Source organism: Mustela nivalis (genome assembly GCF_964662115.1).
Source record: "Mustela nivalis genome assembly, chromosome: 16".
NCBI classification, from domain to species: domain Eukaryota; kingdom Metazoa; phylum Chordata; class Mammalia; order Carnivora; family Mustelidae; genus Mustela; species Mustela nivalis.
In genome coordinates, this window is record NC_139035.1 from 3282413 (window position 1) to 3298601 (window position 16189).

At 40.7% G+C, this 16189-nt stretch overlaps 1 protein-coding gene across 18 annotated transcripts in view; it reads left to right on the plus strand.

The window, feature by feature from the left end:
- PRRC2C (proline rich coiled-coil 2C) overlaps positions 1-16189 on the plus strand; it is a 96123-nt gene that overhangs the window by 45361 nt on the left and 34573 nt on the right. For all 18 annotated transcript variants that reach the window (XM_082702621.1, XM_082702625.1, XM_082702622.1 and 15 more), the window contains exons 13-17: positions 4080-4249; positions 4672-4921; positions 7194-7404; positions 8613-10862; positions 13741-13949. In XM_082702621.1, coding sequence (XP_082558747.1) covers positions 4080-4249; positions 4672-4921; positions 7194-7404; positions 8613-10862; positions 13741-13949 — 3090 coding nt within the window. The remainder of the gene's footprint in view (positions 1-4079; positions 4250-4671; positions 4922-7193; positions 7405-8612; positions 10863-13740; positions 13950-16189) is intronic.

Genomic DNA, 16189 nt, shown 5'->3' on the forward strand with positions numbered 1-16189 from the left:
TGTGTTCATCTTTTCATTTTCAATCTGTTTGTGTCTCTGGATCTTAAGTGAGTTTCTTAGAGATAACCTGTAGTTGGATCATGTGTTCAGTTCAGTCCATTTTAAGTAAGTAATTGATTAGAAGGGACTTATTTCTCATGTTTTGGTATTTGGGTTTTATATGCCTTATATCCATTTTTGCCCCTTGTTTCCTGGATTACTGTCTTTTGTGTTTAGGTGATTTTTTTTGGTATTGAAACATTTTTAAATTCCTTTCTCATTTCTTTTTGCTTATATTCTGTAACTACTTCTTTGTTTTGACCATGGGGATTACATAAACATGCAAAAGTTAAAACACTAAATTTATACCAGTTTAACTAATAATACACAAAAATTCCTGGGGTGCCTAGGTGGCTCAGTGGGTTGAAGCCTCTGCCTTCAACTCAGGTCATGATCCCAGAGTGCTGGGATGGAGCCCCGCATCTGATTCTCTGGCCGGGAGCCTGCTTCCTCCTCTCTCTCTGCCTGCCTCTCTGCCTACTTGTTATCTCTGTCAAATAAATAAATAAAATCTCTAAAAAAAAAAATTCATTCCTTTTCCTTTAACAGTTACATTTGTATTCCCTTTGGTTGTTGCTATCAGAGATTTACATCTTTAACTTCGTATCCCCAGAAACAAACTACTAATTAATTTTAAATGCATTAGTTTCTTAAATCATGTGGAAAACAATATGGAGTACAAACCAAAATGTAATGTTACTATCTTTTAGATTAATAATTGGCTTATTTAAAGAAATAACTCACTTCATAAATCACGTGGACATAGAGTTACCTGCTACTACTACTGCCTTTTATAATTGCCCATGTATTTGCCTGTATTGTTACTTTGTCATGCAGTTTTAGTTTACTGTGTGCTTTCCTTTTCATTGTACTCTGCAGGACTCTTGAGCATTTGTTGGATGGCAGGTCTAGTGATAATGAACTCTTTCATAGCTTTCATCTGGGAGTATTTCAATTTCTCCTTCATTTTTGGAGAACAGTTTTGCCACATATAGTATTCTTGGTTGATAGTTTTTTGGTTTTGTTTTGTTTGTTTTGCTTTTAATACTTTGAGATGCCTTCCAGCCTCCAGTGTTTCTGATGAGAAATCAAATAGTTTTATTGAGAATGCCGTGTATGTGACTTCTCCTTTAGTGCTGTCCTGCTGCTTTCAGGATTCACTCTTTGGCTTTTTAAAGTTTCATTATAAGGTGTCTCAGTTTGGGACTCTGAGAATTTGTAGAGCTTCTTAGAAATATATTCATGCTTTCATCAAATTTGAGATATTTCTGGCCATAATTTCTTCAAATAGTCTCTTTGCCCCTTTGTCTTTCTCTTGCTTCTGGACTCCTTCTCCATGTATATGTTTGGTCTCTTGATCTTGTCCTATAGGTATCTTAAGCTCTGTTTATTTTTTTGCTCTGTTCCTCAAACATAATTTCCATTATCCTATCTCCAAGTTTGTGAATTTTTTCTTCCACTTGCTCCAGTGTGGGTTTAAATGTAAGGGGAGTGTGCCTGGGTGGCTCAGTTGGTTAGGCATCCGACACTTGGGTTTAGCTCAGGTCATGATCTTGTGGCTCTGTGCTCAGCGGGAATCTGTTTGAGGATTCTCTCCCCCTGCCCCTCCTCCCAGTTGTGTGTGTGTGTGTGCACACTCTCATAAATCTTTACAAAAAATGTGAGGTGGGAGGTACGTAGCTCATACTGTGCTAAGAGCTCTAATTGACTGGCATTAACCACAGTTTATCACAAGTAGACAGAGAGAGAGATCACAAGTAGGCAGAGAGGTTGGCAGAGAGAACAAGGAAGCAGGCTCCCTGCTGAGCAGAGAGCCCGATGTGGGGGCTGGATCCCAGGACACTGAGATCATGACCTGAGCCGAAGGCAGAGGTTTAACCCTCTGAGCCACCCAGGTGTCCCAGTAAATTTTATTCTTAATGAGCAGTTTATTGTTAAAATAGAAGTAGTTCTATTTTGGGGTGCCTGGCTAGCTCAGTTGGTTAAGTGTCTGCCCAGGGTCCTGAGACTGAGCCCCGCATCAGGTGCTCAGAGGGGAGCCTGTTTGTCTTACCTCTGCCATTCCATTCACTTGTGTTCTCTCTCTCTCTCTGTCAAATAAATAAATAAAATCTTCAGAAAAAAAAAAAAAGAAAAAAGGTAGTTCTGTTTCAGTCTGTTTCCTGTTACAGAAATAATGAAAACTTTTTTTTAAATCTCAAAACTTACGGTCTTTCTACAAGATCATGCTGCTTGAAACAAAGTTACTCACAATTTTCCTTTAATTTTTTACTTAGAGTCATCAGACTTGGCTCTTTGTAAAAAAAAAAAAAAGTTGAGTATGTTACCTTAACTTTTTTTTTTTTTTTAACTTATTTATTTGACAGAGATCACAAGTAGGCAGAGAGGCAGGCAGAGAGAGTGGGGGAAGCAGGGTCCCCACTGAGCAGAGAGCCGGATGGTGGGGTTTTATCCCAGGACCCTGGGATCATGACCTGAGCTGAAGGCAGAGGCTTTAACCCACTGAGCCACCCAGGCACCCCTTAACTTTTTTTAATGAGATAAGGCAGGCCCCTATCAGATTTAATAAATTTTTGTATTAATGTATGTAGAAATAATTTGATATTGATAATGGGCTTTTGTTACGTATCACAAGCACAGGTTGCTCATAATACTAACAAAGTAAAATTTCTCACCATAGAAGTGAAAACCGCGGGCACATGGGGTAGCTCAGTTGTTAAGCATCTACCTTCGGCTCAGGTCATGATCCCAGGGTCCTTGGGATTGAGCCCCGCATTGGGCTTCCTGCCCACTGGGAAACCTGCTTCTCTCCCTCCCACTCCCCCTGCTTGTGTTCTCTCTCTTGCTATGTCTGTCTATCTGTCTGTCTGTCTGTCTCTCAAATAAATAAATACTATCTTTTAAAAAGAAGCAAAAGCCATTGGCTTAGCTTAATATTGATGATTACTGTCAGCCTTAGGGAATCTCATTAACAGATGATGAGAAAGGACTATAGATTCAAAATAAGGAAATTCACATTTTAGTCCTTGTTCTGTCAGTGATACAGTGATTAATTTAACTGTCAGACGAGACTGTCTACACCATTTATTTATGCTTTTCTTTTTAATCATTATTTCATGGTGCTTTTATTTTCATTCACATCTTCTCTATTTTTTATGGCAGTTTAACTTCTGCTGGGTTCATCAGCATGATGTGCACTTTTGATTTTTAAGTGTTGGACCTACTGGCTCTCTTTTCTTTCTAATACTTTATTTTTCTTTTTACAACATTCTTAATATTGAATGTAATGCCAGTGAGAAAATATGGTTTGTGATTCTTGAGAGCATGGTTTTTACATTGGCACAATAAACTTCATTTAAAAATTCATCCCTAGTTTTCTTAGAAGAGGATTTATAACAAGCTTGCTTTGTAATTGTGACAAATGACATTGTCTAGAATGGATATCTTTTTTTTAGGATGAGAAATTGTTATTTAGTTAGTAAATAAATATGTATATGGTTCTTTTTGGTATCATTCTTGATACTCTTTACATAGAATGATAATTTATTTGTTTGAAGATAGCCATGATCACTATTGTCAGACTTCGATTCATTAGTTTCTTTATAGATAATCGTCTTTTCTTCAAAAAGCAAACTGTTGTGTTACATTTTATATTTAGGCCATAAGTGTTTTCATGTAAGTCCTCGTGAACCGCAGGTAAATACTGACAGGATTAATAGCTATGGAAACAATGGGAAATGGGTAGTATTTGATGTTTTTTACTATCACAAATTATCAAATACAAATTTTTGGTGTAACTTGGACCTGTGATCTCTAAAGAACCTGGCTTTGAGGAAATCTAAGGTTTTGTTACTTCAGTGTTAACCTCATTGATCGCTACCAGTATGAGAGTACAGAACAGGGTTTTTTGGCCGTTAAGGATGCTTTCTTCCTCATGAACCTTTTTAAAAATCTCTAATAATTTTATGCCAGTGCACACATCTTGTATTTGGTAAGTGTCATAGGTGAATATCGTTATTTTTCACCCTTTTTTTGGACAGAGGATGATGCAGTTTTCACTCGACAAGATAGCAGTCGCGGTGAAAAAGAGACCACACAAGTGGCACATGAAACAGAGCCAGAATCGGGCTCTCAGCCTCGACCTGCTGTGTTATCTGGTTATTTTAAACAGTTTCAGAAGTCTTTACCACCTCGATTTCAGCGGCAGCAGGTAACAGTAAAACATTTTATCATGTATGTGTGATTGAAAAGGTTACTCAGTAGTCTGAGAAGTAGTTTGACACGAAACGTAAAATACACAAAGCAAAAAAATTTTCCATGAAATTCTTTACCTTTTTAATAGAAGGTTGTTGATAATGGGTTTCACCATAAACTTCTGTGTCAGTATTTTCTCCTCTGCCTCATTTATAAACACCATCCTCCTTTCTGGGGAATGATTTCTCTAGTATTATTAATGCGTGATTCAGTCCGTAAGGCCAAAATGTCATGACCGATCTTGTGTTCTTTCGACTTACCATCTCTCGCTGTAAACTGTCTGTGGAGTTCTTTTCCCTGTTCCTTTCTGGTACGGTTGATTCCGTTGATTTGTCCCGTGGAGCTAAAGTCTCAAGATGTGGGATCCTGCCTTCTCAGGAGCAGATGAAGCAGCAGCAGTGGCAGCAGCAGCAGCAGCAGGGTGGGCTCCCGCAGCCCGTGCCTTCCCAGCCGTCCAGCGGCGCCGTCCCTCCGCCGCCACACAGACCTCTCTACCAGCCCATGCAGCCTCACCCGCAGCATCTGGCCTCTATGGGTTTCGACCCCAGGTGGCTCATGATGCAGCCGTACATGGATCCTCGGATGATATCCGGGAGACCGGCCGTGGATCTCCCGCCCATTCATCCCGGTGAGTGGGGTCCGCGTGTGGCTCACTGGCGGCCCCGGGGGTCGTCACCCTGCCGCTCCTCCTCTGATCTAGGAAGAACTTAACGTAGGGTGCCTAGATGTATTTTTTAAGATTTTATTTATTTAGTTGAGAGAGAGTGCATGTGCACAAGTGGGGAGCAGGAGTAGAGGGAGAAAGACAAGCAGACTCCTGCCCAGCAGGGAGCCCAACTCAGGGCTCCATCCTACGTCCCCAAGATCATGACCTGAGCTGAAGTTGGATGCTTAACAGACTGAGCCACCCAGGTGCCCCTAGATTTTTGCTTTTTTTTTTTTCTTTTAAGATTTTGTTTATTTATTTGATAGATAGAGATCACAACTGGGCAGAAAGGCAGGCAGAGAGAGAGAGGAGGAAGCAGGCTCCCCGCTGAGCAGAAAGCCTGATGCGGGGCTCAATCCCAGGACCCTGGGATCATGACCTGAGCCGAAGGCAGAGGCTTTAACCCACTGAGCCACCCAGGCGCCCGATTTTTTATTTTTAAAGATTTTATTTTAGAGAGTGAGTGAGCACACATGAGTGGGAGGGGCAGAGGCAGAAGCAGAGGGAGAGAGCATCTGAAGCAGATTTCCCAATGAGGACGGAGCCTGACACGGGCTCAGTCTCCCAACCATGAAGGATCACGACCCGAGCCAAGAGCAAGTGTCAGACACGGACCCAGGCACCCCCGGTTGCCTAGATTTTTTTTTTTTTTTTTTTTTTTTAATTTAAAAGATTTATCTTTTTTGAGAGCAAGAATGCACACAAAGGCTAGGGGAGGGACAGAGGGTAAGACAGAGAGACTCTGAAGCGGACTTATCACTGAGCAGGGGCCCTAATACAGGGCTCAGTCTCAAGATCCTGAAATCATGATCTGAGCTGAAATCAAGGGTCAGACACTTAATTGGCTGAGCCACCCAGGCGCTCCGAGGGGGCCTAGATTTTTAATCAAAAAGTCTGTAACTTTCAGCACAGAGTAGTTAAGTGCCAGACACTGTATCATATATGTGATAATACCAAAACACTAGTTCTTTTCTGTTTTGTAAATATTTAAAAATTTTTTTAGTCTGAAAATATTTTCTGTCATTTGCTAAATTGTTTTCACTCTTTTAAGTGTTAAAACATTTAAATTTTGTCCCTGTATTCTGTATTCCAGCTTTTCAGTTTTGTCTGCCAAATACTTGAGTTTTCCCATGGGAAGCTGAAAACAAGTGGATCAGTAGTGTTGCATGGAATCTGTCAGGATGAATCCAGAGAATTCATGAGCAGAATGCTGTAGAGGAAAATTTGGGGGGTGTTAAGATATGATCAAGAACCATGTCTTGGGGTGCCTGGGTGGCTCAGTGTGTTAAGTGTCTGCCTTTAGCTCAGGTCATGATCTCAGGGTCTTGGGATCGAGCCCCGCATTGGGCTCCCTGCCCAGCGGGGAACCTGCTTCCCCCTGCCCCTCTCTGCTTGCCTCTCTGTCTGCTTGTGATCTCTGTCAAATAAATAAAATCTTTGAAAAAAAATATCATGTCTTAATTTCAAAAATTTCTACTGCAATTTTCAAATTTAAGAGGCAGAATAAATAGCATTGATCAACTAATTAAACTAAACTACATGGAATTATCTGTAAGAAATATTTTCTCTGAAAATCTGTCACTACTGGTATAATCATCACTATGTTTTTATTAACATGCACAGAGGTATCATACATGTTATTTGATAGGCATTATATATATATATATATATATATATATTCCTTTAAAGTAAAAATAAGCTGCTGTTAAGGTTTGCTTTGTTTGTTTCCTCAGTTCTTAAACCTTTTTTTAAGATTCTATTTATTTGAGAGAGAGGGGGAGGGGAAGAGGGAGAGAAGCAGGCTCCCTGCTGAGCAGGAAGCTTGATGTAAGGCTTGATCTGGGATCATGACCAGAGATCCAAAGTCAAAAGCCCTAACTGATTGAGCCACCCAGGTGCCCCCTCTTAAATCTGTTTAATAGCAACAGTAAAAATTTCATTCACAGAAAATCTTGAATAATTTTCATTGATCGTTTCTTGAGTTCCTCACTTGACAGAAAGGATTTCTTTAGCTCAAGTATAGAATTCCAATATAGAATTCTAAATTAGTATTTATAGTAAGAATATATTGGTATATACTATATGTAATAGTATATATAGTATATTATTGTGTACTATAATGTGTGTAGTAATATATACTATGTAGTATGGGTATAATGATTGTTTTTCCCAACTTTTTCCGACTTTTTTAAAGGAATGATTCCTCCTAAGCCGTTAATGAGAAGAGAACAGATGGAAGGATCAGCAAACAATTCGGAGTCATTTGAGCACATAGCACGATCTGCAAGAGAACACGCAGTCTCCCTGTCTGAACCTCGTGTTATGTGGGGGTCGGATCCCTATCCTCATACCGAGCCTCCGCAGGCCACTACTCCCAAGGCGGCAGAAGAACCTGAGGATGCAAGGTAATTACAAATTATTAATACAAATTGAATATTGTGGTAAAATGAAAACTGTAGTGTCCCTGAAGATCATTTTGATTTAGGACTGAGTGACAAATCTGATTACCTCCCTTTTAGTTTATGTCATTTCATTTTTGGACATGCTTGCTTTTTCCGTCATTTCTGCATTAGAGCATTTTGTCACCTAGTTCTGTACACTTGAATTAAATACTGAAATTCCTGTTGTATGTAAAATTGGCAAGTTTCTACTATTTGACATGTAGTCTAGCTTAAAGTGTTGATACAGTTTTCCACTAATGAAAAATGGTAGACATTTGATTATCAGTACCTCGTGGAAGTCTTCTAATGCCAAGATAAAGACAAATACTAATTGACAGAGATAACTTGAAGCAGATAATTGGTGATCTGTAGTAACTTATAACCATAAACTTAGAACTTCTTCCCTTTTATCGACTCTATTTTGTAATGCTGATTCTATGGGGAAGAAAGTTCTATTCTAGTGTATTCTTTGATTATAGAAGGGAATTACTAGTCTTGATGGATTAAAAATTCACATCAGCATGGCCTAACTTCCATGCTTTTTTTCCTTAAGGAATGAAGTTCATTTGTGATTGTAGGGAAAAAATATAATGTGGCAGCTACCGTCAATGAAATTTTGAGTGTTCAGTACAGTATTGTTAACTATAAGCATGGTGCTTTTACAATACATTTCTAGAACTTTTTCATCTTGAAAGACTGAAACTTTATATCCACTAAGTAGCCGATAATTTCCTTGTTCCTCCGAGTTCCTGGCAATCAGCATTCCACTTTATGCTTGGATGAGTTTGATTACGTTATATACCTCATATAAGTGGAATCCTACAGTGTTCGTCCTGTGCTTACTCGTTTCTCTTAGCATAATGTTCTCATCCATCTGGTAGCATACAACAGTATTTTCTTCTTAGTGTCTAAAGGACACTGTATTATATGTACATACCACATTCTCTTACTCCATTCATCTGTCAGTGGACACTGAGGGTTGTTCCTACCTCTTAGCCATTGCAAATAATGCTGCACTAAACTTTTTAAGGAGGCATAAAGATTAGGATCCTTTTTAAATTGTTTTTATGATTAGACATCTGTGGTTTGTAATTAGAGGGATTATTTTGCTGTATACTTGTGAGAAGGGGCTTGTCTTGGTAGTTATGCTTCTGAATTCTCATTTTTTTTAGGTCTGAAGCCCCACGGGATCAGGAACAGGTTACTGCTGCTTATCCTGTAGAACATAGTCAATTAGAGGTTCATCCAAAAGCAGACTTTGTCAGAGAATCCAGTGAGACAGAAGCACAAAAGTTCTTAAGCAGATCTGTGGAAGACATTAGACCTCGTCATACCGACACAAACACTCAGTCTGCTTGTTTTGATATACCTGATCAAAAAACTATAGGCACTCCTCAAGAAGAGCGAATTTCGGCTGGAGAAAGCCTGCCTGCCCGGAAAAGAAGTGTTTCCCATGGATCTAACCATACCTCAAAATCAGAGGAGCAAAGAAATGACCCATCTGCAAGCATTCCCAAAGTAACCAGCAGATGCCTTGATTCAAAGGAACCAGCAGAAAGGACAGAGGAAAAACCAAAGAAGGATGGCTTTATACGATCTTCAGAGGGACCAAAACCTGAAAAACTATATAAATCTAAGTCCGAAACTCGTTGGGGCCCAAGGCCGAGCTCCAACAGAAGAGAAGAAGGTAACGACAGGCCTGTGAGAAGATCGGGTCCCATTAAAAAACCCATACTTAGGGATATGAAAGAGGAGCGAGAGCAGCGGAAGGAGAAGGAAGGGGAAAAGGGAGAAAAGGTCACCGAAAAAGTTGTGAAACCTGAAAAGACTGAAAAGAAAGATCCTCTTCTTCCAGTGCCACCGCCTGCAGCACCAGCCCAGCCACAGTCGGTTCCACCACCACCCCAACCAGAACTGGAGAAATTACCTTCAGCAGAAGCTTCAGCTGTGGTTCAAAAGCCACCTCAAGATGCCGAGAAGCCCTCGGAACCTGTAAGTAGTGTTGAGGTAGAGCCTGTGGCTAAAACTGTGAACCAGCCAACTGTCCCCGCACCAGCAGTCAAAGAAGAAAAACAGCCTGAGAAACTTGGTAGCAAAGACCTAGTTTTAGAGAGGCCCCGACCGGATTCCAGACCTGCAGTTAAAAAAGAATCCACTTTACCCCCTCGGACCTATTGGAAAGAAGCTAGAGATAGAGATTGGTTTCCAGATCAAGGATACAGAGGTCGAGGCCGGGGTGAATACTATTCCAGAGGCCGAAGCTATAGAGGTTCCTACGGAGGGCGTGGCCGGGGTGGGAGAGGGCACGCTCGAGATTATCCTCAGTATAGAGACAGTAAGCCACGGCCAGAGCACGGGCCCTCGGGACCTCTTCGCCAGAGAGAAGAAAGTGAAACACGAAGTGAGAGCTCTGATTTTGAAGTCGTTCCTAAAAGACGCCGACAGCGGGGTTCTGAGACTGACACAGACAGTGAGATTCAGGAAAGTGCGAGCGATAAGGATAGTCTGAGCAAAGGTAAACTTCCCAAAAGAGAGGAGCGGTCTGAAAACAAAAAGCCTATAAAGCCTCAGTCTTCTTTCAAGCCTGAAAATCACATCCGAGTAGATAACAGACCTCTAGAAAAGCCTTTCGTGAGGGATGATGATAAATCTAAACCAGGCTTCCTTCCCAAAGGAGAGCCCACACGGCGAGGCAGAGGGGGGACGTTCAGACGCGGTGGGAGGGATCCTGGAGGCCGACCGGCTCGCCCTTCCGCCTTACGGAGACCCGCTTACAGGGACAATCAGTGGAACCCAAGGCAGACAGAAGCTCCTAAACCAGATGACGGAGAGCCACCAAGAAGACAGGAGCAGTTTATTCCCATGCCAGCAGATAAACGGCCTCCAAAATTTGAGCGAAAATTTGACCCAGCTAGAGAAAGACCCCGACGACAGCGTCCTACCCGACCTCCGAGGCAGGATAAGCCGCCTCGATTTAGACGCCTGAGAGAGAGAGAGGCTGCTTCCAAAACCAACGAGGTAGCAGTGCCCACGAGTAGCACCGTTAATCATGTGGTTCAAGAACCAGTTAACCCTGCTGGGGATGTTTCTGGGAACAAGACACCAGACTTGTCTAACCAGAACTCTTCAGATCAGGCAAATGAAGAATGGGAAACAGCTTCTGAAAGCAGTGATTTCAATGAGAGGCGTGAGAGAGATGAGAAAAAAAATGCAGATTTGAATGCACAAGCAGTTACAAAGGCCGGAGAGAATGTTTTACCTCCAAAAAGGGAAATAGCGAAGAGAAGTTTTTCTAGCCAGAGGCCTGGTGTAGATCGCCAGAATCGGCGTGGCAACAGTGGTCCACCCAAATCCGGAAGGAATTTCTCAGGTCCTAGAAATGAACGGAGAAGTGGTCCACCATCAAAAAGTGGGAAGCGAGGGTGAGTACTTTGTTTTCACTGTTAATTGCATTTGTACCTGAAAGCTGAACTGGCAAAGAAGCCAGTCTGTGTGGAGGACCCCAGACATTGGACTTCCCTAAACTTCTTGTCTATTCTCAAAGTAATGGTGCTTGAGTGAGAGAGGTTAATGGGTTTCAGGAGTCTTTGCCTTCTAAGTTACCTTTTCCAGAAGAGTCATCTTAAGAATTTGTAGCTTTGGGAGAATGTATACATCTAGGGAGGGACCTGTACAGTGTCTTCCTTTTGGTAAGATTTTTCTTTCTTTTTTTTTTTTTTGGTAAGTCATCTTACTAATAATGGGCAACCCTCCTTTTTCAGTTTCTCTTTACAAAACTCTGGGGCTCGTAACTGTCTTCTGGGACTTAAATGAGTACGTTTTAACCATATGCTTTGTCACTCTGTACTGACTGGTTGCTAGAAATGAATATGGAACCTAAGAATAAATTATATCTTCCTCTTGAGTTGGAGATAGAGTAAATGATCCAGCTGGATAGAGGCCCAGAACTGCCACCAAGGCCACGAGTAACATAAATACCGTTGGATTTATTTTTTTTAAGATTTTATTTATTTGACAGAGATCACAAGTAGGCAGAGAGAGAGAGAAAGAGAAAGAGAGAGAGAGAGAGAGAGGAGGAAGCAGGCTCCCCGCTGAGGAGAGAGCCCAATGTGGGGCTTGATCCCAGCACCCTGGGATCATGACCTGAGCCGAAGGCAGAGGCTTTAACCCACTGAGCCACCCAGGCGCCCCCCACCCCACCGTTGGATTTATTTTTAAACAATTTTCTGAAACTGTGCTAAAGCTTAGTCTGTTTTTTTAAATATTAAAATGCCGCTTATGGTAAACTATTAATTTCTTTAATATTGGGAAAAATTACAGTAGCAGCGTGTCTAGTTACTGTTCATTCATTCTTTCATTCATATATTGGCTAGTTACTAATGTAAGTTCTGATAACTTACTGCCTGTATAAACTCTGGTTCCTCACTAGTAAAATGGGGAGAAATTAATCGCATTTCTAAAAACTAGTGAAAATTAAAGATAACGATGTTTGTGAACTACATAACTTAAAGTGGTATATAGTAAACCGCTATTACTACGGTATTCCCTGGGTTTTGATCAAATTCCCAGGTTTGCAGCCTGAGCTGATAATTTATTCAGGTAATGTATTAATTTCCATTGGTTAGTTGCAGTATACTTAGCATTTCAGGTCACTATACCCATCAACGAAAATATTTTTGCTTTCTGATAACTTAGAAAAAGTTTAGAGAAATAATGCGACTAGTTGTGTTTCCTGAGTACCTTTTTCTTTCCTTTTTAAAAGATTTTACTTATTTATTTGTCAGAGAGAGAGAGCACAGGCAGAGGGAGAAGCAGGCCCCCCACTGAGCAAGGGGCCCTATGTGCAGTTTGATCCCGGGTACCCTGAATCATGACCTGAGCCAAAGGCACTTGACGCTTCATCGACTAAGCCACTCAGGTGTCCCTCCTGAGTGCCTTCTTAACACAGAATTTGAACCTCTCTTTATTTTTTTTTTTTTTTAAAGATTTTATTTATTTATTTGACAGAGAGATCACAAGTAGGCAGAGAGGCAGGCAGAGAGAGAGGGGGAAGCAGGCTCCATGCCGAGCAGAGAGCCCAACACAAGGTTCAGTTCCAGGACCCTGAGATCGTGACCTGAGCTGAAGGCAGAGGCTTAACCCACTGAGCCACCCAGGCGCCCCAGAACCTTTCTTTGAAAGGCCAAAAGAATTAGGATAGCATATGTAGTTACAATGTAGTTATTGACTATATTAGAGTTTTGGGTAGTAACACTCAAAGGAAGTCTTTTTCCCCCCCAAAGGAAATCTTGATCTGATTTTTATGTAATGTAGATCTCAACAACTTAGCAAGACTTTGTGTCATGTAGGTAATAACTTTGAACCTGCAGAAATACAAATTATTGATTGTAATTAATCTTTTGAAATCTTTTGAAAGAGTCCCATTTAGAAGAAATTATTTTATTCTTTAAATGTTTGAGTTCATGCCTTATGTCAAGCACTTAATTAAGCTTTTATCTCAAGTGATGCTATTGGCTAAGATGAAAATGAATTTGTAAACGCATTTTCCATGATATAATTTCATAAATTTAATAAAATGCAAGAATAAAATTTGATAGGAAATAAAAACTATGGGTTTGTGAAGTGAATTATTTCCATATTTAAAGTGTTTTTGGGGGGGGCACCTGGGAGGCTCAGTGGGTTAAGCCTCTGCCTTCAGCTTAGGTCATGATCTCAGGGTCTTGCAATCTAGCCCCATGTCAGGCGCTCTGCTCCGCAGGGAGCCTGCTTCTCCCTCTCTCTCTGCCTGCCTCTCTGCCTCCTTGTGATCCCTCTCTCTTTCTGTCAAATAAATAAAATCTTCAAAAAAAAATTTGTTTTGTATGCTTAACATTTATGTATCTGATTGAACTTTAAAAAAAAAAAAAACATGTAGTGCAAAAAGAACACTTTTTAAATTTGTTCATATGCTGCCCTGTGTGGAAAAGATTCAGTAACAAATACTTTGGATTAGCTTGGATCACAGGAATTTTCTGCTAATAAGCCATGTTGATTAGCTTATTTATTCTGTGATAAGCACAAGTTGGACACAGTTGGAATTCTGGAATTTAATTCTGGAAAGAAAATCTACCTCTTATTGGGAAGCTCAGTTTTAGTGAAGTTTTACTCTACAAAAGTCCCTGAAGCTTATTGGTTTTAGATTTAAGAGTGCTCTAGCGTACTGCTGTTTCTTCTTAGGTTAATCTCTAGAAACTGCCAGTGATCATTTTTCTTCTGTTCGGTTGTGCGGAGGTCGCAGTAACTCAGATCATTGTTTTGCAGGCCGTTTGATGACCAGTCTGCAGGCACAGCTGTTGTCGAGCCCGTCAGTGGCAGCTCTGCACACCATCAGGAAGGAACACCTAATGGTACAGGACAAAAGAACGCCAAAGATTCCACAGGGAAAAAAAGAGAAGACCCCAAATCAGGCCCTAAAAAACCCAAAGAAAAAGTAGATGCGCTGTCACAGTTTGATCTCAACAATTACGCAAGTATGTCTTATGTTATGTATATATTATCTGTTGTATTTGAGTTGATACTATAATAAAGTCATTAGAGAAAGAATTGGACCTTCAAGGTCAAGATAGAGGCTGATTATGAAATCACTAACTGATATGGTGAACTAAAATAGCACCAGTTTTTAGCCCAGCCTTGAATGCTTGATAAAGTTCTCATTAAAGATAATCTACAGGGGGGCGCCTGGGTGGCTCAGTGGGTTATGCCACTGCCTTCGGCTCAGGTCGTGATCTCAGGGTCCTGGGATTGAGTTCCGCATCGGGCTCTCTGCTCAGAGGGGAGCCTGCTTCCTCCTCTCTCTCTCTGCCTGCCTCTCTGCCTACTTGTGATCTCTGTCTGTCAAATAAATAAATAAAATCTTAAAAAAAAAAAAAAAGATAATCTACAGGGTTTCACTCTTCTTCATTAAAAAGGAGAAAATTAACCACCCACCTTGCAAACAGGTGTAGGAAAGCATAGACGACTAAAGAGGATGCTTAAGTCTATCTGTGCATGTGCTTTATCTTACCTGAAAGAAATGTCAACCTCACTGACTTAGGCCCTTGATAAAATTGCTATCTCAGATAAGGTACTAGAGCATACTAGAATGGGAGGCAGCATTGGTCTGGTTAAGTACTTTCAGTAGCCATGAAGTAACAGGATATGAAATGCAAAGGATTAACACAAGCAACAAGAAAACATTTGTTGTAGAAGTTAACAAGGAGTATCTATGAGAAGGCACTTAAACATGTAAAAATGCACTGTTTGCCATTCATTCAGATAGACTTAAGCTGGAAATACTGTGTAAAATTGAGATGCACTAAGACCAGACAAAAGTGTTAATGGGAAAGTTAGGTTAGGTACTACTATTCCAGTATTAAAAATAAAGATGAGAGTTTTCATCTAGTTAATGGTTATTTAAATCTACAAAATTTGATTTGGGCTCAGGATCTTGGCAATATTATTTCTAGGCCAGTCGTTCTCAACATGTGGTCCCCAGACTATCAATATCACCTAGAAATTTGTAAGAAATTCAGAATCTTGGCCCCTACCTCAGACCTACTGAATCAAAAACCCTTGGAGCAGTCTGTGTTTTAATGAAGTCGTCCAGTAATTCCGATGCACACAAATGTTTGAGAACTATTGTTCTAGAATACCATTTTGGGATTCATACGGGAAAGAAAGAAACTTAGCTTAATTGTGCATTTCAGAATTTTTAATTCGATTATGCAGAGCAGTGGTTCTCAGCAGGAGAGCTTTTGTACCCCAGGGGCCATAGACATCTTTGGAGCTTTGGAGTTCTGATTGTCCCAGCGTGGGGCTGGGGGCTGCTGACCGAGCAGTGGGGGTAGGTCAGGGACGCCGCTGAGCACCCTAGAGTGCACTGGGCGGGCACCACAGTGCAGGCAGAGCTGACATTGGAGAGTCCTGATTCAGAGAACAGAGTAGACCCATGGGAAGCTTGGATGCCAGCCTTATTTATGGTGGTCCATAGAGAAAGGAGAGTTTAAACTCCACATTTCTAAAATGGCAAATGAAGATTACAGAAGTCCTCAAAACACTGTCTTCCCAAATAACTTGACCAGTTTTCCTTCTTCCAAAGAATTTTGGGGTAGAAAATTGCCAAAGTATTATATTAGTGGATTAAGACATAAAAAGGTAAGACCTACATTACAATTCTGAGTTGACAGTGGAAGCTAAACTGTACATTTTTAAAACGTATTAAGATTTACTTATGTTTAGGTTCTCCTAATAACTCGTTAAGTCATTCTTTAGACCACAGTATTCTAAAGCACCAGGCAAGAGCAGGGTGTTGAAAACAAACAGAAAATATCCTTCAGATTTCTGTAAATGTTACATGTAGTTGGGTAAACTAACTTCAACACATTCTAAAGAAGCTCTTTGGCAAGAAAATTGAAAAATGGGTAATGGCATGGCTGTGAAGAAAAGCTTTTTTACATACACACCTTTTAGTCAGAGTGGAAGACTGAGATGAACTTAGAAATATCAAGCAGTTTCTTTGCCGCTGTGAAGTAATGGAGTGCACGGCGTCCATTGAAATAAACATTCGACCTTCCTCTAAAATGAGCACTGCTCTTTAAGACATATGTAGAAGTATCTTAGATAAATCAGAACCAATGTGACTTTTGTTAGAAAAGCAGTAACATGGTTGCCTGCCATGGTTCAGTTGGTGGCTTGTACCACCCTTGATCTTGGGGTTTTCAGTTTGCTCTCC